At 42.6% G+C, this 26421-nt stretch overlaps 2 protein-coding genes across 8 annotated transcripts in view; one reads left to right on the top strand and one right to left on the bottom strand.

Moving 5' to 3' along the window:
- tenm2a (teneurin transmembrane protein 2a) overlaps positions 1–16687 on the top strand; it is a 201802-nt gene extending 185115 nt beyond the window's left edge. For all 7 annotated transcript variants that reach the window (XM_027282406.1, XM_019273981.2, XM_027282412.1 and 4 more), the window contains 18 exons: positions 606–749; positions 2002–2251; positions 2675–2695; positions 2827–3056; positions 5608–5762; positions 6072–6173; positions 6451–6624; positions 6970–7607; positions 7913–8088; positions 10272–10507; positions 10626–10922; positions 11166–11723; positions 11850–12119; positions 12210–12620; positions 12722–12832; positions 13103–13370; positions 13885–14015; positions 14205–16687. In XM_027282406.1, coding sequence (XP_027138207.1) covers positions 606–749; positions 2002–2251; positions 2675–2695; positions 2827–3056; positions 5608–5762; positions 6072–6173; positions 6451–6624; positions 6970–7607; positions 7913–8088; positions 10272–10507; positions 10626–10922; positions 11166–11723; positions 11850–12119; positions 12210–12620; positions 12722–12832; positions 13103–13370; positions 13885–14015; positions 14205–14942 — 4910 coding nt within the window. In that variant the 3' untranslated portion in view covers positions 14943–16687. The remainder of the gene's footprint in view (positions 1–605; positions 750–2001; positions 2252–2674; positions 2696–2826; positions 3057–5607; positions 5763–6071; positions 6174–6450; positions 6625–6969; positions 7608–7912; positions 8089–10271; positions 10508–10625; positions 10923–11165; positions 11724–11849; positions 12120–12209; positions 12621–12721; positions 12833–13102; positions 13371–13884; positions 14016–14204) is intronic.
- Positions 16688–18817: 2130 nt separating this feature from the next.
- On the bottom strand, positions 18818–26381 carry LOC104922416 (cysteine-rich and transmembrane domain-containing protein 1). Its single transcript, XM_010735235.3, has 3 exons — positions 26190–26381; positions 21182–21495; positions 18818–19096 (listed from the first exon to the last, which is right to left on the bottom strand). Exons 2-3 carry the CDS (start codon positions 21474–21476, stop codon positions 18993–18995), a joined length of 399 nt encoding a protein of 132 aa, XP_010733537.1. The 5' UTR covers positions 21477–21495; positions 26190–26381; the 3' UTR covers positions 18818–18992.
- Between the last annotated feature and the right edge of the window lie 40 nt (positions 26382–26421).

Here is a 26421-nt window from a genome sequence, read left to right on the forward strand (position 1 = left end):
TAGAATTGGGTTACATTTTGAGAACCGTTGATACAGATGCAGGTAAACTCCATTATTGTTTGCAGTGAAGCTTAAAAGGTGCAAGCAACAGCACTCTCCCTGTTACTCAAGAGGGAGTTGATGTGTTAAAACGCTTTTCCTTTTTAACAAGTAGGAGCACAACAGCACGCACACACGCGCATTCACACATATAAATATACGTATGTATGCGTATGTAACTCGCCTCCATTTTCCTTCCTTCCTTCCTTCCTTCCTGACCAAATCATCTGAGACTCTGACAGCACGTGTATATATGATTGCTTGCAGTGTTTTCACTGTGGCAACCACTGCAAAGCCTGTAGGTTTAAAGGTCCACCAGGCAATCTGTCCAATTAACGAGGTTTTTAATTAAGCATGTGAGAGCGTTAGTTAGGTGTGAGAGCAGATTTCAGTACAGGTGCTAACTAGCTTCTCTGTGTATCACACGTTTCACGACCTAAATGGAAGTTCGGAGATTACGCCCTAATGAAGTTTTGCACAGCCTCTTATTTCTTTCATATTTTCACGTTTTTGTATTCTGTGTCTTTCCCTCTGTTTCACTCTACCCTCCTTATCTTTATATATAGTGTCCGTGGGTTATGAGTATGAGTCCTGTGCCAGTCTCATCCTCTGGGAGAAGAGGACAGCCATTTTGCAAGGCTACGAACTGGATCCCACCAGTCTGGGCGGCTGGTCGCTCGACAAGCATCATATACTCAACACACGAAGTGGTACGTAGAAACGCAGCCTTTATATTCCAACACAGACCTTTCCATATTTTCCTTCTCGTTTATATTTATCCAGTCCCCCATGTGTAGCAGGTTTACAGTACCGTATATATCTCACTAAACCTGCTATTGTCTTGGGGAAGGCTCAGACCACACGGCGCTTCCTGTGGATCACGTGGAGTTGCCATGCGCCTCTTTTTACCCATCACAGGAAAAGCTTGGGTTGTCTCACTTTGTTTGACTCCGTCATGCACTCACGCCAATCCCACTCAGTAAACATCAGCAGCAGCAACTCGAACAGACGCAGGGGGTCGAGGTGTTTGATGCAGAGGTACATTTTCGAGAAAACTGATTTGGCCTCTCTGTGGTGGTGGGCAAGGGGGAGTCATTCTTGTTGCATCATCTCCTATACCATTATGTACACTCAGTGCAGTAAAAAGCATGGAAATACAAATGGACTGATGTTCACCTGCTGTGACAATCAATGTGCTAATGGAGTAGACACACCTGGAGATCCGGTGGTGTATAGAGGTATTTTTAGTCCATGCCTGCCTCGTAATCATCACCGGATGCTAGACTCTAAGGAAGTATAGTAATGTTTTCCCAGAGAATTGTGCAATTCTACACTGTACACTGCAAACTAATATCAGCTGCTGGTGAAACTACACCTATAGAAAGAACACACACACAAACACTTGCCAATAAACTGCTTTTGTTGGCTGATTAACTTAATAGCAAAATAGACGTCAAGAAACTAACTTATTAAGAAGAGCGTGTATCATCGGCATGCTCACACTGACAATGCTGCAAAACATGTTGATGTTTAGCAGGTTTACCGTCTTCTCCGTCTCAGTTTACCTTGTTAACATTTGCTCATTAACACAGTGAAATTATGTTCGATTAAAAGTTTGACCACATGATAGCACTCAATGTAAAGTTAAAGTTATTACAAATCATCGTCATGGTGGCATGAGGGTATGTTCCGAATTTCATGGCAATTCACACAATATTTGTCACACAGTCACAACCCACTTCATGGTTGCGCTACATAAAAAATTCCACTGCACCAGATTTCATCATCTGCGGACCATGAATGCTCGTAAAAACTTTTAAAATTCAAATGACTGACATCCCCAGAGCCACGAAGCTAGTGTGGCTAAAAGAATAATTGTATAATTTCAACTCAGAAAGTTACCAAAGAATCCTCTATCCAAAATAATGATCCCGAACCTACTTATGTTTCTCTCCTGTCCAGGCATCCTTCACAAGGGAAGTGGTGAGAACATTTTTGTGACCGAGCAGCCCCCAGTAATCACCAGCATCATGGGAAACGGCCGGAGGCGCAGCATCTCCTGCCCCAGCTGTAATGGCCTGGCTGATGGCAACAAGCTGCTGGCACCGGTCGCCTTGGCAATGGGCATCGATGGTAGCCTCTATGTAGGGGATCTTAACTTCGTACGCAGGGTCTACCCATCTATGAACACAACTGGCATCCTGGAATTAAGGTAAAACCCCAAAACCCCAAAAGCAGTTTTTGAAAAAGAGCGGAGAAGAGAACAACAGAATAATTAATTGGAAAGCAAATTGGGATTTAGAGACTTTCTGATGTTGCAGGAAAAATAGTGATAGGTACAAGAAGAGCTGATTAAAGAGACTAAGGGGGATGGGTAGATGTTTTCAGAACATAGAAGATGCAAGATTGCATCCTCCCTTGAAACATAGAAAAATAAGGTGAGACTCTGGGGATGGCAAGCAGTAGAATTATACACTGTACTAGATACCATTTCTCCAGGGTGTTTTTACCCATGGTTAAATTTTGCTGTTCACACCACAGGCAGCTTTGTGTTGTTCTCTGTAGGTTGCTCTCCACAGACGGTGCGAATTAACATTTGTTTTGTTGTGCTTTTATCTCCTTTCCTCCCTTGAAGGAACAAAGATTTCAGACACAGGTAAGAATCATATGACGATAAATTAAAAGTTTCCAGTACATTCCAGCAACTTCCAGTGCCTGAAACTGTCTTTAGTTCAAAATATAAAACCAAGATATAACAATCATGTCCTTTTTTTACTGTCCCTGCAGTAATAACCCAACCCACAAGTACTTCCTGGCAGTGGATCCGGTATCTGGGGCTTTGTTTATCTCGGACACCAACTCCCGCAGAATATACCGCGTTCGCTCATTAACCGGAGGCCGCCTGCTGTCGGACAATGCAGAGGTGGTGGCTGGGACGGGGGAGCAGTGTCTGCCCTTTGATGAACGCTGCGGTGATGGCGGCAAAGCCACTGAAGCTACACTGATGAGTCCCAAAGGTGAGCCACCGACAAAAGGGCCAACTGATTTGTTTTTAACTGAACTGAATCTGTGGATTTAATTGAATTGTTTTAGCAGAACTCTTGCCGTCCTCTGATTTCTTCTTCTCCGATTTCTAAAATGTGACGGTTCGCTTTCATATCTTTACAGATTTAATATCTTTGTACTGTTTGTACTCGGATGAAACAAAGCATTTCAAAATGTCACCTTTGGCTGTGGGAAATTGTGACAGGCATTTTTGACATTCTTCTGACGTTTTATTAACCAAGGGATTAAAGGGTAACTTCGGTATTTTTCAACCTTTTTCCTTCCTTGTGGTTTTGTGTCAAAGTGACTAATGGAGACAACAATTTTTTTGAATTTGCTCCAGTATTGAGCGAAAGTGCTGCAGCTGCAAAAAAAAAAAAAAACGGCTACAATGTAATCCTTGAGGGCAATTGTGCACTGTCAAACTGCGTCACTAAAGTGCTTGTTTTTGCCGCTGACGGGCTGAGATAGTTATTACAAGTGTCTGACAACATTATGAAAAAGACCCTACAGAGAAATGAAACATTCTATGTACCTTTTTTGCTTGATTCGGTCTGTGTCAAGTCCCGTTCATGGAGTCTGATTCTAAAATCTCGTCTGTAAACACTTGATCACAGAAAAGGGGTCACACACCCACAGGAGCACCACCGGTCTCTTGAGCTTCACAGCTTTGCAGCAGCTGGTTCGCTTCCTCTGCCTGTTGCCTTTCTCTCTCTTTCTCTCTCTCTCTCTCTCTCTCTCTCTATCCAGGCTCAAATAAACCCTGGCGACCATCCCATTGTCAAAATCAGCTAAATATTGACATGAAATGACATTGATAATCCTTTGCAGAGCACTAAGCTTTTTCTTCCCTGTACTCTTCCCCGCCTGTTCATTACTACGCTCACTTCTTCACTGTTGATTTCCTGCAATATATTATCTCAACTCCTGTGAGACTTCAGAGAGAAAGACTTTCTCCTTTGAGCCAGACTTGATTAGACACGCGGTGGATCAAGCAAAGGGAGCAGAAAGACATTTCATTCCTCTGTAGGGTCGACCTGTCAGACTTACAATCTGAGCCGGTCAGTGGCTGAACAAGCACTTTTGATGGACGTAATTTGCCAATTGCCACAAGGGTTATACACTGAAGCCTGTTTTGTGGCTGACGGCTGCAGCTCGCTCATTACTGGTACTGGATCCAATTCGGAACACAAAAACATGGAGAAATAAGGCTCGGGATGAAAAAAAACACCAAAGTTATCCTCTAATTACTTGATCAAAAAAGTGAATAAATTAATTTACGATAAGACTAATCATTAATTGCATCCCTAGGGCTGTGCAATAAAGCCAGTTGGGGCGTTGACCTATATATTTAGTCATGATTACAGAACCATGATTACACTTTTATGATGTTTTGCATCTAAGTTCATTTTTTTAGATTTTTGTGCTGAAATGATGAATGAAATGAACTACGCAGAACTGCCTTCGTGATTTTCTTGATTCTTGAAGGCGCCTGAAAATTTTCCTTGATCAGAGTAATATTGTGTTTTTTCCACAACGCACCCATCTTGTGACTCAACTAAAGCAGGACAGAGACAGAAGGAGGTTATAAACCAGGTTAATGTTAAACTTATTAATGGGATTATTTTTGTGGATCATTGGATCCTTAGAACATTGTGACACCAAACTGTCAAGGATGTCACACTGTCACATTTCCTGTCAGTGACACAAGTGTGTGTACATGTGGGACTCTGGATGTATACAGTGTGTGTGTGTGTGTGTGTGAGTGTTTGTGAGAGAAGATGGGAGCGATAGGAGAAGACAATGAGCCACTGATTCCCTCTTACCTGTCAGAGGCAAAGTCAGCCAGCGCACATCAGCTCGCCCTCTCTCTCTCTGCCTGTTTCTTCTCTGTCTTTCTCTCACTGTCTCTCCCTACCTCCCTCTTTCACTATCTCTCTCTCTCATTTGCTCTGTGCCCTTCCCCTGTATCCTCCATCTGTTGTTGTGCATCTCAGTACGTCTGGAAGTTATTTCGGGGCATAGTTGCCTCAAACAAACACACCTGTCTGAATGCCTGCTGCTTGTTACACAGACAAGGCTGACACTGCACCATTGGTAAACGCTAAAAAAAAAAAAGGAAAAAGAAAGAAGGTGGAAACAAATGAAAAGTAGAATGGTGGGGGTGGAAAAAAAAGAAGCAGCGGAGGAGAAACTAAGGAAGGAAGCAGAGAGCAACAGATCACTTGCCTTTCTAAAGAATCTGCTTGCAGTCTACAAATGCCCTCTGGGAGGAGCATGAGCTCAGCTCCACATCCCGATGACTCATCCCAAAACTAACACTTCTCTAACAGTTCAATGCCCATTCCATCACTTTGTTCGCTCTCATTCGATGAAGCATTGAGCAATTCAGCTGTCAGGGCAGCTATCTGTTTTCAGCCAGTGGAAAGAGTGAAGTTTAATTGACTTAAAATGTCTATGGGCTGCCTGCAGTGTTATGAGTTATGAGTCGCCGTTCATATTGTGCATCTTTCGCTTTGACAGGTATCGCGGTGGATAAAAACGGGCTGATGTACTTCGTGGATGCCACCATGATCCGTAAGGTGGACCAAAACGGCATCATCTCCACCCTGCTGGGGGCCAACGATCTGACTGCCGTGCGGCCACTGAGCTGTGACTCCAGCATGGACGTCAGCCAGGTACGGCAGTTAGAAGGAAGTGCGAAAGAGACAATAGGTGACGGCGTGATATAATGACAATCTAACAGCCCCCGTGAGAGCTGAGCTATGACGATTGCGTGGACACGTGCCAGCCAGGAGGTCAGGGAGAAAGTGATTTAGTGAGGGATTAAGGAGTCTGTGGATAAATGACTGGATCAAAAGAGAGTGAGGACTGCAGTCACTTAAAAAAAAATGAAGAAGAGACTAGTATGAACCTTGGCATCCTTTCAAACCGACTCCCTCCACGTAGAAACTGTCTCATGTATAACTTTTCTTTCTGCCTACCAGGTGCGTCTCGAGTGGCCCACGGACTTAGCAGTGAACCCAATGGACAACTCTCTCTATGTCCTGGAAAACAATGTCATCCTACGCATCACTGAGAACCACCAGGTCTGTATCAAGAGGCTTGATCACCACTGCAAGAACCTTAGGGTGGACACTCAGCATAGGGATTTGACAGGATTTAGTCCCAATTAGGCTTCCTCAAGCCAATTTAGAAGCAAAAGTTCAACTTCTAGCAGAGTCCTCTAAGTTTTGCTGATTAATTAGCTCGAGGAATATTCCACTTTCTGGAATCTGGCTTAATTATGGCATTTGCTCTGTTTCAAACAGCAAGTCACTGTTTTTTTAAAAATCATATATGACATTCTCTGTTGTTGCATTACAGGTGAGCATCATAGCAGGTCGACCCATGCATTGTCAAGTGCCTGGTATCGACTACAGCCTTAGTAAACTGGCTATACATGCAGCCTTGGAGAGCGCCACCGCCATCGCACTGTCCCACACCGGCATCCTCTACATCGCCGAGACGGATGAGAAGAAGATCAACAGAGTTAGACAGGTATGGGATAGAGACGTTCTGCACACAATTGTTTAGCTGTCTGGTTGTTTTGGAATGAATTTCTCAGTGTAAAGGTATTTTGTTGGCTAGCAGAACTGACAGCACAGCTGGTCAGGCTGTGTGGGTGTGTGTGTTTTAGATATTCTGAGAGTGTTTCAGATCTCCACACACAACATTCAGTTCAAGCACTTTTTTTTTTTTGCCATTCCTCTGTTTTGATAACTCAAAATGAATTTTTGCTCTTGGTAATACATCTTCCATCACTGAGTCGTGACTTCTTTTTTTTTCCAATCCCATCATTAAACGGCTCTCCTCTTCTATTTTCTGTCTGTGCCTTTTTCTCAGGTGAGCACTAACGGAGAAATCTCGCTTCTGGCCGGCACTCCCTCCGACTGCGACTGCAAGAATGACGTCAACTGTAACTGCTTCTACGGAGATGACGGCTATGCCCCCGATGCCGGATTGAACTCCCCCACTTCTTTAGCCGTGTCCCCCGATGGGACACTCTTCATCGCAGACCTTAACAACATACGCATCAGAGCTGTGCGAGCCAATCGGCCCGGCCCTGCTGTCTCAAGCGTAGGGTACGGAGGCTCCGCGCAGTATGAGGTCGCATCTCCAAGGGAACAGGAGCTGTACGTCTTCAACGGGGAGGGGCTTCACATCCAGACAATTAGCCTGGTGACTGGGGAGCCTCTTTACAATTTCACCTATGGCCCTGACGGAGAGCTGGCCATGCTGGTGGATAACTGCAACAACACGGTGAAGGTGAGAAGAGACGGCTTGGGCCAAGGAGGAGGAGCAGGCTTGCTCAGACTGGTGCTGCTGCCCGAGAATCAAGTGGTGACCCTCGGACTGGACCCCACGGGTGGGCTGCGTAGTGTGTCTGCCATGGGCCAGGAGGTGGCTCTGATGGGCTACAGTGGCAGCACAGGCCTCCTGGCTACAAAAGCTGATGAGACTGGATGGACCACATTTTACCAGTGAGTGTTTGTGCCATCGGGAAGTTCTTTGAATATGTGTGTTTGAATATTTCCAACACTTTTTTTTACATATGTGAAATACAAAATTAATGAGTTTTAAAGGTTTTCTGCTCATCATGTTCCAAATATTCACCTCACACCTCACACAGAGTACTGCTGCCCCCTAGTGATGGCTTTTATAATTACAGCCAGTTCCTTACACTCTTCTCTGGCAGTGTTTTTGTATGTGAGTGTGTGTGTGTGTTTTGCTTTATAAATACACTCCTCTTGCCCTCACCGTCACCGCAATTTCCCACGTCTCCCAGGTACGACAGCGAGGGTCGCCTGACCAACGTGACCTACCCCACGGGCATGGTGACGAGCCTACACCGTGAGATTGAACGCTCCATCAACATCGACATTGAGAGCTCCAGCAGAGACGACGATGTCACAGTCATCACCAATCTGTCCTCTGTCGAGGCGTCGTACACTGTGGTGCAAGGTAGAGACACACACAGGACATGCAGTGGAAAATGAGCTTGTGAAATTGCAGCTTGTATGGCACAAAGGTGGACAAATGCTGGGCATGAGTCAACACTGGGCTGTATAAATCAAAGTCCAATTTTTTTTTTTGATTAGATAAAGAGTTATGCAGTGGGTGTGTTTATATGCAGACACAGACTAGAGCTACCTAATTTTAATATTCAAAAACACAGCCTCCTCTGTGATGGTGACTATTCGCCCGGCCTGCCAACTCTTAATTGAAAGCCATGTAATTTTCCCTAGTTATGTGCATGCTCCAGGAGATTATTTTCCTTCCCTACCCACATTCAACCCTCTCTCACTCCCTCTCATGGAGTAAAATTACCAATATATAGTTGTTAATCCCAGCTGGGATCATCCTGCTTTTGAATATCATCGCAGCAAAATTCATTAACTCATGTAGAGTGAATCCTCCTCATCCCTCAAGCTTTCCTCTCCTCACACGTACAAATACAGCTCTCGACCAGATCCCATGATCCCTGAGCTTATTTGGTCTGTTTAGAGAAGGGGAAGAAGAAGGAGAATAATTGTCTCCCTATCCCTTGACCAGTGCGAGTGGTGTGACAGAGTATGAATGCAGACTGTGGGCGATATATATACGTCTGAAGGCCTCAGAGAGAACGAGTTGTAGATGTATTCAGTGATCCACCTGCGTTGCGGGAGGAAAAGGGGCGAGTTGCTCACGGAGCTGTAAGTCATTTAAGGTTTCCGCCGCACTGTGTGGGTTTCAGCACGGCTCTCTGCTGACATACTCACTTAACCATCTCCCTCTCTTTCTCGCTCTCTTCATTAACTCCTGCACAGTGAATTCTCCTTGGCCCTCGAGCTCTCATTTCTCCCTCTCTCTCTCTCTCTCCCTCGCTTCTTCTGTTTTATTATGAGGTTGTTCAGACAGAGAGAGCGGAGCAGATTTATCTAAAGGCTGTTGCTGCCAAGTCAATGGAAAAAGCTTCACTCGTCTGTTTGAGGCATTGTTAAAATGTGCCTAGAGCTTTATTACAAATTGGCCTTATGGATTACTGTCATTTATGGTGGGACTTCAAAGGGAGACACTATCTGATCTCTTCACCTTTTGTAAATGATTTTTTTTTCTTGTAAAAAAAAAAAAAGAAGCCCCCTCTGCATCTGCCAGATATTTCTGAGCGGAAAATGATTTTTATCTTAGGTTCAATCACATCATTGTGATCGCGATGCCTGTTTTCAGACATCTGAGGAAAAAAATGAGTCTCAGCATTAGGCACGGTCATTAAATTGTAGAGAGATCGCAGAGAGATGTCTGTTTAGCCTCGCTATTTCAATTCAGGATGGGTTTGTACAAATAGGAATCAAGTCCATAAATATTTTATGATCTGGTTCTTATTGATATGAGACACTTTTCTTATGATTGGCTTTGTGTTGCCATTTATAGTAAACAGGCAGAGGGGCATATAATCAGTCGTATGGTTGAAAAAATAGTTTTTTCTCCTTAAGCTCAATGTAAAATGTGATGAGATTTTTTGACGAGTTTTGACTGAACTAAACCTCGAGAAAGATTCAAAAGCAGCGCAATGTGTCCTAAATATAACCAAGACAGAGCTGTGGGTTGACAATATTTCATATTTGAGCAAAGCCTGTCCTGTATATCCTTGACTGGAAGAACAGCACTGAATATTTCCACTAAATCAAGAGTTTTTTTGTTTTATTTTACCAGCTCTTCTCTTTTTTTCCCTCCCCAAAAAAAGTACAAAATTCAATTGGAAATAGTGGCAAGCAGCAGCAGCAGCAGCAGCAATATACATGACGTATCCTCCTCATCTTGTACCCAGTGTCTATTTCTCCTCATCAAATCGATGCCCCCCAACCGGCTTCTATGATTGTTTCTGACATATGGATAGCTCCAGGTCACTTAACTCAGTAAAGAAACCTCCTAACTAAAGCATACTTTTTTAATAGTACAGGATTTCTTTCCCCTATTTGGGAGGAACACTGGAGCAGAACTTTTTTATTAACTATGTCTGACCCCAATCAAATACTTTTAGGTTATGGATTTGCTGGGGTCTGACATTCTCTCTGAAGACAGCAGACATGATTCGAAATCAAAGACTAGAAATTATCTGGTCCCTCCGGTGCTTACCTTATATCTGTTTGCTTCCCCCTACACAGACCAAGTGAGGAACAGCTATCAGCTGTGCAACAATGGGACCCTGAGAGTGATGTACGCTAATGGTATGGGGATCAGCTTTCACACGGAGCCACACATCCTGGCAGGATCTGTAAGTCCGACAATAGGTCGCAGGAACATAACCTTGCCTACTGACAATGGCCTCAACTCCATTGAATGGCGACTGCGGAAGGAGCAAACCAAGGGCAAGGTCACCGTGTTTGGGAGGAAGCTAAGAGTGAGTTCAGCTTTTTCATGTCTATTGTGTTAAATGTGTATTCAACACACCTACAACAAAACGAACAAAACTACAAACACTTCCTCAAATTAACTTCTCCATTTTTCCTTCTCTTTAGGCTCATGGACGCAATCTCCTCTCGATTGACTTCGACCGCAACACGCGCACAGAGAAGATTTATGACGATCACAGAAAGTTCACGCTGCGCATCATGTACGACGCTCAGGGCCGGCCAGCTATGTGGCTGCCCAGCAGCAGCCTGGCAGTGGTCAATGTGTCGTATTCTACCACAGGACAGCTTGTTGGGCTGCAGAGAGGGAGCATGAGCGAGAGGACCGAATTTGACCCCCAGGGACGCATCCTGTCTCGTTCTTTCGTGGACGGGAAGGTGTGGAGCTACAGCTACCTTGACAAAGTGAGTACATTTATCTTTAACACTGTCACCAGTGTGTAAAGATTTAGAAAGGCAAGGCAACAGCAAGAACGAATAGTAATTTGTGCAGAACTGAGTGAAATAACACATCATTTTTATGGTTATGAAGATTCAAATTTGTCAGCTGAGAGCAAATTACTCCTGGTGCTATTTCACGGGAGGCAAGCCACCCATTGATAATGCTATTATATTAAGCCGTATTTTTCCTCCCCTCTCTGCTTCCAGTCCATGGTGCTGCTCCTGCAGAGCCAGAGACAGTACGTCTTCGAGTTTGATGCCTCAGGTCGGGTCACGGCGGTCACCATGCCCAGTGTGGCCCGTCACACCATGTTCACACACGTGTCAGTCGGCTACATCCGCAACACATACAACCCCCCAGAGAGCAACGCCTCCATCATCCACGACTTCAGTGAGGACGGCAGACCTCAGGCCACGCATTACATGGGCACCGGCCGCCGTGTCCTTTACAAGTATGGCAAACTGGCAAAGCTGTCGGAAATTGTGTACGACAGCACTGCTGTCACTTTCGGCTACGACGAGACAGCTGGGGTGCTGAAGATGGTCAACCTGCAGAGCGGGGGCTTCTCTTGCACCATTCGCTATCGCAAGATGGGCCCGCTCATCGACAAGCAGATCTACCGTTACAGTGAGGAGGGAATGGTCAACGCCAGGTTTGACTACACCTACCATGACAACAGCTTCCGGATCGCCAGCATGAAGCCAGTCATCAGTGAGACGCCACTGCCTGTTGACCTCTACCGCTATGATGAGATCTCTGGAAAGGTATTGTGTCGTTTATCCTCTTTTAAGCAGTGATGTGCAAAATAATTAAACTTCTGTCTATGAATGAACTTTCTCTGGCAACTACAGGACTCACCGTTTCTCTGAACCTTTTTATCCATCCTACAGGTTGAGCACTTTGGAAAGTTTGGGGTCATTTACTATGACATTAATCAGATCATCACCACAGCCGTTATGACACTGAGCAAGCATTTCGACACCCACGGTCGCATCAAGGAGGTCCAGTACGAGATCTTCCGTTCACTAATGTACTGGATGACGGTGCAGTATGACAGCATGGGACGGGTGGTGAAGAGAGAGCTCAAAATTGGGCCCTACGCAAACACCACTCAGTACCGCTACGACTATGATGGAGACGGACAGCTGAGTGGAGTCAAGGTGAATATTCTTTGGGAGAGTTGGTCTAATGTGGATTTTGAGGTAAAAGTAACAGCTGGAATCACTAATAAACGTCCTTGTTTCATCCAGGTGAATGACTGGTCTACTTGGCGCTACAGCTATGACCTGAACGGTAACCTCCATCTGCTGAATCCTGGGAACAGTGCCCGCATCTTGCCGCTCCGCTATGACCTCAGAGATCGCATCACACGCCTGGGAGACGTCCAGTATCGCCTGGATGAGGACGGCTTTCTCAGCCAGCGTGGTTCAGATGTTTTTGACTATAACTCCAAAGGTCAGCTACTTCGGGCCTACAATCGAGGCCCGGGCGGCTGGAGCGTTGTGTATCACTACGACGGGCTTGGTCGCAGAGTGTCCACGAGGAACAGCCTCGGACAGCACCTTCAGTTCTTCTATGCTGACCTAAACCACCCGACCAGGGTCACACACATCTTCAACCACTCCAGCTCTGACATATCGTCACTCTACTATGACCTGCAGGTAGGTGTGGGTGTACAGAGATGTGAGATATTTCCTGGGAAACCTGAATACTGATAAATATACAGCTGCAACTTTTGGCAATAATGTTTTGAATTTCATAGGGTCATTTGTTCGCCATGGAGGTGAGCAGTGGAGAGGAATATTACATTGCGTCTGACAACACTGGCACACCACTGGCTGTCTTCAGCAGCAATGGACAAATGATCAAGCAGGTAATACACAAAGTAACTTTGAATCTCATATTATTTATATTCAAGTGCTGCTCCGAAAAAAATGTGAAATTGTGTGGAAAAAAAACATGAAGTCTGCCCATGGAAATTACGTCTAGCATCTGCCATTCTCAACACGTCTTTGCACAACGCATTAAATCCTTATCAGCCCCAGAGATGCTCTTTTGTATCTGACACGGTATTCTGACCTTTTCCATCAGAGGCAAAGCTGAGAATCACCAAAAGCAAAATGACTTTGTTTGTGTCACCCAGGTGCAGTACACAGCTTACGGGGAAGTGTACCTGGACTCCAATCCAGAGTTCCAGCTGGTGGTTGGTTTCCACGGTGGTCTCTATGACCCCTTGACTAAACTGGTCCACTTCACCCAACGGGACTATGACGTCTTAGCCGGGCGTTGGACTTCGCCTGACTACAGCATCTGGCCCAAGATAGGGAAGGATCCGTCTCCGTTTAATTTATACATGTTCAAGAACAACAACCCCCTCAGTGACATGCTGGATGTGAAGAATTATGTCACAGGTAGATGATTAATATATATTAATGCGGTGCACATGTTCAGTTCTGTTGTAGGAATATTTCTACATAATTTGTACTTTGTCTAAGGTGGCTGGACATTTATATTTATATTTATTTACAAGACAGAGCTCTACACAAAACATTTACTTAATTAATGTGCAGGTTTTTCAAGAATAAGATGTCAGTACAGCAGAGTATTGAGGTAAAACCTATGCTGCAATAGTCAGACAGAGGGTAAGAGCGGCAGTTTTTAGTTCAAGGCACATCTCCATAACGAGCTCATGTCCTGACATTGTCTCTGATATCTCTGGTGTGCGGAAGAAACAGATTGTTATGGACAAGATCATTTATGCAAGTAACAATGCACTACAGATGGCAGAGTAGCTGGCAGCTTTGCATAACACCAGATGAGCCACAGAGGCAAATACACTTTCACTTCTTTTTGCTGAAAAGAAAAAAAAAAAGATCCATTTGCTACAGTGTTTAACTTCATTCATTTCCCTCCTGTCTGCCGTAGATGTGAAGAGCTGGCTGGTGATGTTTGGCTTCCAGCTTAGTAACATAATCCCAGGGTTCCCCCGACACTCGCTCTACTTTGTGGAGCCACCGTATGAGCTGCAGGCCACCCAGCACTGTGAGAACGGACAGGTACTGTGCTAAATATATTTCCATGAGCCAGAGTCAAAGCCAATATTAACCCCCCGTGACAGTGAATCAGCTTTTTTGCATGAATGTTCATTTTAATACAGATACTTTCACAGCAACATTTACAAATGCAGCCAGTTGTGTGTTGATACGTCTTTGAACAAAGTGATTCTTTTATTTTTCTTCATGCAGCTCATCACTGGTGTGCAGCAGGCAGCAGAGCGTCACAACCAGGCCTTCATGGCCCTGGAGGGTCGTCTTCTCAACAAGGAACGCCGGAGACGCAAGGACAAGCCTGGTCACTGGTTCGGCACCAGCACCCCTATAATAGGCAGAGGAGTGATGCTGGCTCTGAAGGAAGGCCGAGTGGTGGCCGGTGTGTCAGCATTGGCCAGTGACGACAGCCGTAAAGTGTCTCTTGTGCTCAATGGCGCCCAATACCTTGAAGGCACCCATTACACACAGGATGGAAAGGACTGCCACTACTTTGTCAAAGTGGGCTCCGCTGATAGTGATCTGTTGGCCCTGGGGCTCACCAACGGGCGTAAATCACTGGAGAGCGGCATCAATGTGACGGTGAGTGGCCGCTCGAGAAGAGGAGTGACTGTGGAGTTCGCAGTTCCTTCGTTAGTACTGAGTGTTCGGTACGGGCTCGCTGTGGATGTGGTGGATGAAGAGAAGGTAAGACTGTTGGAGCTGGCCAGACAGAGAGCCTTGGCTGGGGCCTGGGCCAAGGAACAGCAGAGGGCCAGAGACGGGAAGGGAGGCAGTCGCCTCTGGACGGAGGGGGAGAGACAGCAGCTCCTAACGACAGGCAGAGTACAAGGTTACGATGGCTACTATGTACTGCCCGTAGAGCAGTATCCAGAACTGGCTGACAGCAGCAACAACATCCAGTTCCTCAGACAGAACGAGATGGGCAAAAGGTAACAGCCCACCTGAATATGCTTGAAGGGCAGACTATTCCCTCTTCTCCCACTTTCACTTCAATAGATCCTGCGCCTTTTTCATACCCGGCCTCCTCCTCCTCAACCCTACTCCTCTCAAAACCCGTGGAGAATTAACCAACGACATGTGGGGTTACGTGCGGAATGCTGCAGGGACTTTTGAAAAGAATGACAACATTGAAAACATATTGTTAATTTTACTGCCACAGGCAAAAAAAAAATTAAAGTTTTGGTCGAATTTTTTCTTTTTCTTTTTTGAAAAAACAAAAAAACAAAAAACTGAACAACTGAAAAAGCACTGAAGAACTTTGAGAACTGTTGCTTAAACGAATAAAAAGAAATCCCCTTTTTAAAAAAGATAGTGATATTTTCGCCCATATTTTTTGGGTCACACTGAAGAGCGGCCATGACAGCTTCTAAACACACGGTGGAGTTGTACTTGTGCTGGCTTCTGCGTTTGAAGGCTTGTCTGTCTCTAATAGATACTGAAGGCACAGGGACCAAAGCGGAGACAAAGCCACTCCAGAGAGTGCAGCCATTACAACCACACATCAACAGAGGACATCATAAAACAACGACAAACATGGCAATGTTAAAGGTCGTCCAATACTATGAGTCGTCTCCCTGTCTCAGGCCTCCCATCGTCCACCACGGACCAGTCCTCTGCTGCTGAGGCAGCACACATCCAACCAAGCAACACACAAGCTAACGGCATCCTTGGACAAAATCTAAGCTGTTAACGGACTGAAGAAAAAATAAACTTTTTCCAAAAAAAAAAGAAAACACAGTGATGGCTATATTTGTGGACAGTGGTATCACACAGCATTGTTTGTTTTGAAATGGGGAGATGAATCATATTACTACATATGTGTCCGACTACACTAAATTTCAGGATGTTGCGTATACTGTAGAAGCCGTAGTTTTGTACGTTTCAGTCGCGGTAGAATTGTGAGACTTTCACCAAGGCACTTCTGTACAGAACGTTCAAACACACTCACAACACTCACAGTCCGGAAAAAAACATGCTAAGTTAGTATTTATTTTATTCTTTTTTTATTTATTTATTCTTAGTACTATATGACAATCATGAATGAGTCACCAGTTCTATTCCAAATGAACATTAACGGATGAGTTTATTTTCTTTTGTAAAATATGTAAGAAATGTTCATTTTGTTTTTGTATTAATTTCAGTTTGCTGCCAGGGCAAATAATAGTCACTCTCAAAAAGAATAATTTATGTAATAAAGTGTTTTAAAAAAAAAAAAAAAAAAAAAAAAAACTGTTTATACTTTAAATAAAGTCTTTAAAACTGTGAAATCTGTTTTTTCGAAATATATTTCGATGTACAGTGTATAGACCTACCTTTATGCAGCACAGTAGAATATTGTCCAGAATATCAAGTTTTATATTTCTAAGAGGAAGTGGCTTGTAATGTGCAAAATCTTTAGCTGGTCTTACTACTCTAGAGTTTTGTGGCACTCTAATATTCCATATCTACAATATCAATCCCCAGTTTGTTGTTTTTGACTGTTTTTTGTTTGGAAGCAGAGGTATTTCTGTCCTAGATCCCAACAGCAGTAGCAGTAATGGATCCCTCTCACTGTGAAGAGACTCGTGCTGGATGTCATAATGTACCAAATCAGTATTATCAAAGGATGATTCTTATACATTCACTGAAACGAGACTCTTCTGAGAACCTTATCAATAAAACATAATTGTTTACTTCAACTGAGCGACGTGTAGTTCACTTTCATCTCATTTTTTTTGTGTTTGAGGATTATTGATGTTGTTCTTGCAGTAAGAAGAACTTGAATGGCATGTATTGACATAAGTTGCATTTCATGAGAGTGTTGTTGAAACAAGCTGTTTTCCCCTCCCATCTTTGTTTATTGTGCATCGCCATCGCTGATCATTTTTGCTCCATTTATTCTAAATAATGAATACATATCACATCGATGTTACATTGAGGGAGCAACCACATACAGCTACTGTTTTCCTCTCTCCAAACAGATCGCCTACATTCCCGATCGCACAGACACGGAGGCCCAGTATTTTTTTTACACTGACTGTTCATCAATTCTGATGTGCTTTTAAGGAGCCATTACAATTAAGCCTGTTAACTCCTAAGTGCTTACAGATAAACATTATTCCCTAGGATCATTTTACTCTATTCTATTGAATTTGAGATGCATTGCACGCCTTTCAGCAGTGGTAGAAGAGGTTTGAGTGCGTATGATCAATGATTTTATAATAACGGATCAGATGCCAATGTATAATGTGAAAGAGAACAGTGACGAACCCACTTACTAATTATTTGATCTTTTTACTGTTATTGTTTCGTTTCTTCAGCCCTCAGCTTTACAATTTTGGTCCACTCTCACAGCTCTCATAGATTGGTTTTACAGCCACAAAAGGCTTATGTGGGTTTAAAAACCAAGCAGCACAAATCAGGGGACAGCAGTTTGCCACCTGCTTTGTGGATACAGTGAAGCATATATCTGCTAAAGAGTCCATATTTCCCTCAAGAGCTAATAGAGGCTGAAAACAGATGTAATGAGCTAACAGAGTAAATATTAGCCTTACATTCGCCAAGTGGACACAAACTGAATCCCAAATTAATCTTAATGTTGTTCCCTATCTGCTGGATGCGTAAAACTGTTTGCTAACACGTTCGCCATTTCAACTCAAAAGGTGATAATGTGTCAGTGTTTGTGTTCACAGTTTGGTTTCATTGCCCCAAGTGGCTAATTAAAATCAGTTACTGCAGGTTTTCTTATTTATCCCTCTCACTGTTATAATCTAAATGTTAAAATCTTTATCTAAAAAATAAATAGTCTATATGTAGTTAAAAAAAACTACAATATTCCTCTGTAAACTGTGGTGGAGTAACAGTATCAAGTAGCATAACATGCTGTTCATGCATCAGGCAGGCAGCCATATTGCAACCAACATCCTGCACTAGCAACTGTGTTATAAATAGTTCAATGGATAAGGCCAAGCCCTGACAGCCACATTATATTGATCTATACTGCCTACTCTCTTTTAACCACACACACACACACAGACGTATGTTGCAGTCCTCCAAACAAACACAAATGGTAAAGCCTTTCATTTCATGGGAATAAATTATTTTAATGCAAGATTCTCATCCAAAGCAAAAAAAAAAAAAAAAAGGCATCTGACAGATCGTTTGGTTTCTTGTGTTATAATTAAGCAACTTTTTATTATTTCAGATTTTCAGTTTTATCTGCAAGGTATGTAATAAAAATAATATTGGAATATTTCTTTTCGTATACATATCAAGATCACCATGAAAAACAGAACGTTGAGGCCACTGAATTGTTAACAGTAGTCGAACCGTTAAAAATGCATTCCACTTCACTTAAAGACAAACATCGGCAAAAAAACAGCTTCTGTGCAAATGAGAGGGATACATTTCAAGCATCAGCTTCTTCAGAGCGCCCTGTAGCTCATTAGCAGCCAGGGGTCTTGGCGGCCTTTGGGGGTATGGAGGGTCCAGGAAAAGGGGTTGTCCTTGGCAATGAAAAGTAGCATAGCTGAAGGGGGGTTAGGGAGTGTTGGAGGTCATTAAGAGGGCAGACAGGAATATTATTTTAGAGAGGTAATCATCATAAAGTGCCAAAGAGCCTCACACTAGATGAGCCTGAGATCTAAATACACTGTATGCGTGTTTGTGTGTTAACGTGTGTGTCTCCTGTTGTATGTTGGTGTACGATTACAGAGAAGAGCCTGAGATTCAGGTTATGCTTAGAAGCTCAGTTACAAGCTGCTACAGTGTAGCACCTGGACAGGGTCAGTCAGTCTGTCAGTCAGTGCTGAGGGTTTCACATCAGAAGGTCCATGTGGGATCAAGGCTTTTATTTATAGACGAGCAAAATACCTGGAGCGGGAATGGACGGGGTGGTTTGGAGGGAGTGCGAGGTTTAAGGCAGATGGGGGAAGAGGGTGACTGGGTTCGAGGCACAGAAATGGGGTGCAAGTCGGTAATGGGAGTGGACGGTTGGAGAATACGTTATGTCAGCATGTCCCAGAGACAGCAGCAACACAGAGCTGTCCAGCAGGCTGTCAGGCACGTGTCTCCTGTGTCGTCTCTCCTCCTGTCCTCCACCACGTACACTGGAGAGAAGATAAGAAGAGGCGACAGAGAGAGGTAAAGAGAAGAACAGAGGACTTTTTTTTAAAAACATTTTTAAAAGCAATTAGTGGTTCCTTTTCTGAAACCAGAGATAATTCACACTGAGTCTCCAGCAGCAAGTTCAAGGGTAACCATGGCTGCTATGACTTTCCTCTAATTGCGTTCATCACGGGAGGAACGTCACCATGGTAATGCCATAGCAGCCCGGTTAAGTAACATTAGCACAGCTTTGAGGTATCATTAAACCAACGAGCGCTTTCAGAGCTACACACCTCCATGCCCAAACAAGGCATTTACCTTTACCACACGTACGGCGGTGGTTTCATTTCACGTTCAGTTGAGACATCTAAATTATTCATGTGAAAGGATTATGTTACCCATATGTGAATTTTACCATCTGTTCCAGACAACAACAACAAACAAAAAAAAGTCAAACAACAGGCCTGAGCATATACACACACACACTTCTTTGTGTTGGTGATTAATCATTCATGTGGAGAGAAACAGTCGTCCAGCTTTTTAACAGCCAGGTGCAGTGACTCGTCACATTAAGGTGTAACCAGGGTGACCAATTCCTGGTCAATAGATAAAGTGAAGCTGACCACTTATCATGAACTCTGATAGTGATGTAACAAAGGACAGGTTAATGATTGGCCGATACGAAAGTTAACGTCTCTATTGAAGTGCAGGGCACTCTCCTTTACTCAGACTGGCTTATCTAATGTCACTTACACAAGCAGCAGAGATCTCATTGCTCGCTTTAACACATAAAAGGTGCTAACCGTGTTCTCTGCAAGCTAGACAGTTCTTTTGCATATATTCATTTTTGAATATTTTACAATGTCACGTGTGCTTTTTGTTTCACAGTTTGTGCTACACTCAATTCCGGATGCTCGGCTGGGAGGTGCTACAGCATTAACGCACCTTTTATCTTAAACCTGGCATGACTTCACACTTCTTAATCCTTAATTGCTTACGCTACATACTGACGAGGTTTGGCATTTTTGTAGTGGCAGCTACTGAAACTGCTCATTTATCAAACAGTTAGCCAACGGGAAAAAGAAATTAATGAGCAACTATGTTGAACTTTAAACATCGAACACATTTTTGGAGCGGAAAAACATTGATTGGTTTCAGAACCACAACTGTGGCGATTTGAAGAAGAAATTGTGGCAGAGATTTTGACATTTCTATTAAAGTACTGACACATAAACTACAAAATTAATTGTAGGATTGATACAGTAAAGACCTGTAACTGTGTCATTATGAATATTGATGCAAACACAATGTTGAGTTGATCAGATTTTGAAAACAACATATATCAAACTTTCCAGGTTCTTTTGTCACATAAACTTGTTACAGAGTCTTTGTTCGGATTGTCTTGCTTTAACAATATCAGATAATGAAGAGAAGACAGCTCGATGTTGTGCTAAAATATGTCACTTTCAGTAATCAACATCGACTAAATTGGATTATAATATCTAATAAAACCAAATCCTATTAAACAATTAGTGGTCAGCCATCAGTAAGCATGCTCGAAGATTAGTTTGTTAGCAGTAATGCTATCTTGACTAAACCTGTTAGACCCCTGCCTCGCTGCTGGCTGTCAAATTACTTCAATTCAGCTCTATCCCCTGTCAACAGTCCCACCATGTGGAAAAATCACCCGCAAGCTGACAAAAAGTGAACAAGCTCCTCAGATGCAAAAAGAATCAATTCATTCCAGTGCTGAAGGTGATACAAAGTGAAAAAAATGTGAAAAAAAAAAAAATTAATCGAAGCATTGATTTTTTCTTTTTTGCATTTGAAGAGGTTCTTCTACTTTTTGTGTCAGTGCATGGACATGAATAATGGGACTGCTGATTTTTTACTACATTCACCTGACACTCTCATTTGAAAAGCCTGGATTCAAGAGTGCAAATCCTTTCAGAAATCTTCTTCTTCACTATTCCTGTCAACATGTTATTCAAGAGTAAGTTTTCAAATCTTCCGACCATTATGTTTGGACAGATTCATGAACACTGTACATTTGTTTGTATCAATCTCTGTTGCGTGTTACCACTCACCTGTGTTTTTGGGAGGTTCCCCATACATAGGCCCAGGAGGGGGTCCCCCCTGCCAGCCAAACTGTGGTTGTCCAGGGTACCCTTGATAAGGAGGCTGTCCTGGGCCAGGATAAGGAGCCTGTCCTGGGCCAGGATAAGGGACTCCGGGGCCCATTGGTCCAGGAGGGTAGTTAGGGTAAGCTGGATTAGGCTGCTCCATGTTCACCTGTGGAGGGTAACCCTGAGGTGGCATCTGGCCTGGGTAGCCCGGAGCGGTGGGGCCTTGTTGGTATGGAGGGGGCTGCTCAAAATTCATCTTTGGGTTGAACAATCACCTAAATAACAAGAAAACAGGAGTGAATTGTTATGGGATTTTTTAAGAATAAGGGAATAAGGAATAAGGAAGACTGGATTCAAAGTATCAAAGTTTGAGTTGGATTTATTATTCTTGTACAAGAAGGATGGTTTAACGGTGCAACACAGAAAAAAGGGTTACAGAGAAAAGGCTCCCTGAGGAGCTCTATCTGTAGGTTCTTATACATTTTTTTAAAAAATGGGCTCTCTCGGACACCTCCCACCTGATACAGATAATATCATAACATTCCTTTTTGGTTTTCTCATGCTCAGTAATGAGCATTATATTTTATATCCAAATGGTACTCCCCTAGCCTGTCTCTTCTGTCCTTGTACTACTGATTTATAATTATCTCTCCCTGCCAGCCTCAGTAAATCAGAGGCCAACTAAGGGAAGTGCACGAGACAGGATACACACGCACTATCTATGAGTTAAAACACCTGAACCCCAGTATAATGCTAATTTTTATAACATAAATAATGTCACTTTTCAAGTCAATACTACAGCAAATGCCACATATCACATATTAGAAATTAGTGTAATGATAACATATGCATACAAAAAGAAGTGTATAACAAAGTTTAATTATAATGTATAATATATTAGCAATAACAGTAACCTATACACATTTTGGGTTATTGAAATAGTTTAATAAATAAAATACATTTTAAATAATGTGAATTTCCTTCACTATAGTGGTGAAAGTTGTTCTCATCTTAGCCTGTGGGATATGATATAGTATATAGTATAGTATATATATTGTGTGACAGCAGAAAAATATTGTACGTATTGTTTCATATTATGCTGATTCATCATTGTGTAACAAGTCGCACTCTTCACAGAGATTTTCCATCATCTGCATGATGCGAAGAGGTGCAGCATGCATACACAAACAAAACATGGAGGAGAGTGAACACGAACAGGTGGAGGACTTTGACCCGGCAAAGACAAAATAAGAAGACATAGTACCTAAAAAGAGAGGCTAACTCTGCAACTCATACGGACCATTACTTTGCAAATTACCCCGCAAGACTGGTTCTCACAACAGGCTCAAAACCACTAACTGCTTTTACCACCTACAGAATAAAACAGGAACCACGTCAAACAGTACAGAGAGAGTCCACGGATGAGCCACAAAAGTGCTGTTGAGTGCTTAAAATGACTCAGACATTGGACTGACTGGCAAGGCTTTTGGCCACGGAGCACCACGTGGAAAATAATCACGAAGATGGAAAGAGATAACGGCTGCCGCTGCAACTTAGGTCTGCAAAGATGTGTAAAATGTTTCCAATTACTTAAGATAAGATAAGATAAGATAAGATAAGATAAGATAAGATAAGATATACTGTATTGTCCCAAATGGGAAAGTTGGGCAATAGTGCTACACACAGCATCTACAATCCTCCTAAATACAGTATAAAACCAACAAAGATGTACAATAAATTACATGCAACAAATAAGAAGAATGATATGTAGAACACTGCACATGCCTTGTGAGATAAAAGATCAAATAAATCATAGAAAACAATGTGCTATACAGTTGGCTTTATTGTAATATATATCATTATCACGATATAAAATTACCTATATTGAGATATCAGATTTTGGTCATCATATATTTCTGTTACACTGAAAGGTACAATCTGTCATCATAGTTTGTGAACGAGCCATAATTCCATTTTGTTTAGTAAAAATGAGAAATCGATATGTGGTATTGTTCAGACTGTGGGAAAATGTGTGTGTATGTGTGTGTAATTCAGCCCCTAGAGTCACATTAGGCAACATATTCCTCTGAGTCCTGATACAAGAACACAACAACGGTTTCCCAGAACAGAAAAGTGCACATATTGTACCTTAATCCCATCTCCTGCAGTGTCATGTCTTTGCAGCCTCATATGGCAAACAATTATAATTTCCACAACCACACAAGAAAAGGTAAGCCCATGATATTAATTTAAACTTAATCAACGATTATGAGTCAGTGGTTAATCACAATCCACGTCAGCCAGAGATAAGCAAGCATTGTCTGACTGCTGACAAACAGACTTCACAAATGGTGGCGCCGGATTCACAGTGTGTAGGGCGAGGCTAATCAATTAAATCACGTGAGAGAGAGAGGAACAGAACGAGATAGGAATGAGCATACAGGACTGAAATGGTTGTGTCTTTACCCCTTTACTCAGAAACACAGTTACACAAACGTAAAAGAATGATAAATCATTAACATCATGCGTGTGAGACACACACAAAATGGATGGTTTGAGAAACGCCTCTTCCTTCTGTTGCCTAAACGAGAACTCTTTAAATGCCTAGGCTGTTAAGAAAGTATAATATACGTGTGTGATCAGCTGAGTAGTCTAAAGGTTATTTGTTTGGCGCTAGACCTCGTGAGAAGGTAGTACATTTCCCAACCAGCTGCTAATGACTTCTGATAAGGTTGATCCGGGTCCACCACTACCCTCATGCCTGCCTTTAAGCACTGGATTTGCAATGTCGAACAACCGTAACAAAAGACAGTGGGCCAAATGGAAAACTCACTATCGCTGGATTCCTCTGTCGCGTTGTGTATGTACACTACAAACACCACAACAGCACTCAAACTCCTTTCTGCTCGGCTACTCCGACATCCTTCTGTCTATAATATAACAATCTTGTAACTGTAAACTGAATTGTGTCAAGAGCCAAAAAAACACAACGCTTTTATGACCACTTATTATCTGTGTCGGAACAAAACAACACTGTATTTATTATGTTCAAAGTACAAAAACAGTTTTTAATCTCTTAGTAATAAACTGCTTTAAGGAAAGATACTGTGTAGTGTTATACCTGATGAGATACCAATAACATTTCATACTGATTTCTAAATACCATGAAAATCTAAGATGAAATAAACCCAAGTGGAAATAGAAAGAATACGACTCTTAACGTAGTCAGAATTACTACTTCATCCTTCGACACTGACAATAAGCTTCTCTGCGCAGTGCTTCTTCAAAGATGGATGGATTTCACCATTTGGGCTCTTACAGATGGAAAGGTCTCCGTAACTATGGCTACCACGTCCCAGGAGGAGCAGAATGATCCCCGATGATTTGTTTTTGTTGTACCTTAAGGCAAGCGAGCGCTAGTAAAATAACTGAATTATCGGATCTCTCGTTCTCCCTGTTTAACAGGGAAGGTTCTTCAATGGCTGTGACACCTTTGTTCCAGCTTAAGAGTGTCCCATTACCGGATAGAAGGCTGAGAAAGGTCTTCATTTAAAATGGGCTTTACAAATAGTCAGTAATATGACACCAGTAAGGTTGTCTACAGCATCACCTTGTAAGTCACCTTGTCTTTGTTGTACCCACATAAATCTGCTCTGGTCATCTGCGTCAGATTAAGTTTTGAGAAGAAGCGATTCGCGGTTCTTGACTTTTAGACTGGCACAGTATGCATGCGTCTTTGTACTGTAAGAGTGTATATTTATTTGCAGCTCAGACAATGTTTCCACAACAGTATCATGGTCATTATACCTGAGATTTCTCTGGATCCATCCAATCCCTCTGGACCTAACTGCATCATAAATATTGACAGAGGAATAAAAAAAGGCGCAGCCAAATGCACGATTATACTGCAGCATTAATCGGTTCACAATAAGGAAGCGAGGTGACATAAAGCCATTGACGATAATTGTCAAATTCAAATTCGAGCACTTCTTGAATTATTTCCATTTTTTTTCCATGCCTGCTTTGTGCTTCACACTCCAATCTAGTATATGGAGGTAATGCACATCCACAAAAAAAAAGAGAGACAGTTGATCTTTTGATATCACAATACTATAGACATTTTGAAATCTTTTGCCCATGACGCTTTAGTAGTTTGGGAAATTCAAGTGCAATGATCTGACTGCAAGAACTCGTATGAGCAAACAAGTCCTCCTTTTTTCTTTTTTCTTAAAAAAGAACATCAAACAGGAAACGTATTGTACAAATCCAATTATTAAGACATCAACACAACAATTGCTTTGTTTCCTCGCTTAAAACGTTTTGGCTTGTAAAAAAAAAAAGGGGGAATAAAGCATGTTGGCTTAGATACAAAAAAGTCATTTAATTATTACACAGGCTGAGTTCCCCATGTTACACATCAGCTCAGTAACCTGGCAGCTTATGTTTACCCTCTCTGTGTCTCTATAGACATCACAGTACTGAGGCTGGGTGTATAGGAAGACAACCCCCCTCCCCATTGGACCTAATTACAAACACACAAAAACACACGTAGGAAAAAAAAAAAAAAAACATAGGCTGAGCCATGACATGACACACTGATACCACAGAAAATACATGTGACACAGTACAGTAACCACATTTAGCCCCATTAACATGAACATTCATTCTATTTTGGTTATTAAACTAGATCTGATCAGCTTAAATAACATAATAATGTGTGTCAGTGGCGCATGGGTAATAGAATTGGCGTCTAGAATTAGAATCAGGCATAACAAGGCATAATATTATTTGAACGATTACTTTGATAATATAATGTTTAAGATGTATTATATAAGCAACATACGAAGTGGCACCTGCAAGGCCACAACCCACTGGAGCACAGCTCAGTTTTCCAGCCCTGTAAGTTCATGATGACTCGGCTCCTACACACATAAAAATACAGACTTGCGGACATGCGTGTGCCACCTACCTTTAAATAAACCGTGTCCTGGCCTGTGGTAAACAGCAGCAGTGCCTGTTTTTTTTAAGAAACCTTTTCCGTCTTCAGTGTTTATCACAATTCCGTTTTTTTTTGTTTTTTTTTTTTTACCGCAATGAACGACGCTCCTGTCTCTGTAACCTCAGCTCGTATCGCGTTAGTGTGATGGACGTGATGTCATTTGGAAGTTACGGTAAGGTGGAGGGAGTGCTTAGTGGGGCGA

This window comes from Larimichthys crocea, chromosome I (assembly GCF_000972845.2).
Source record: "Larimichthys crocea isolate SSNF chromosome I, L_crocea_2.0, whole genome shotgun sequence".
NCBI lineage: Eukaryota > Metazoa > Chordata > Actinopteri > Sciaenidae > Larimichthys > Larimichthys crocea.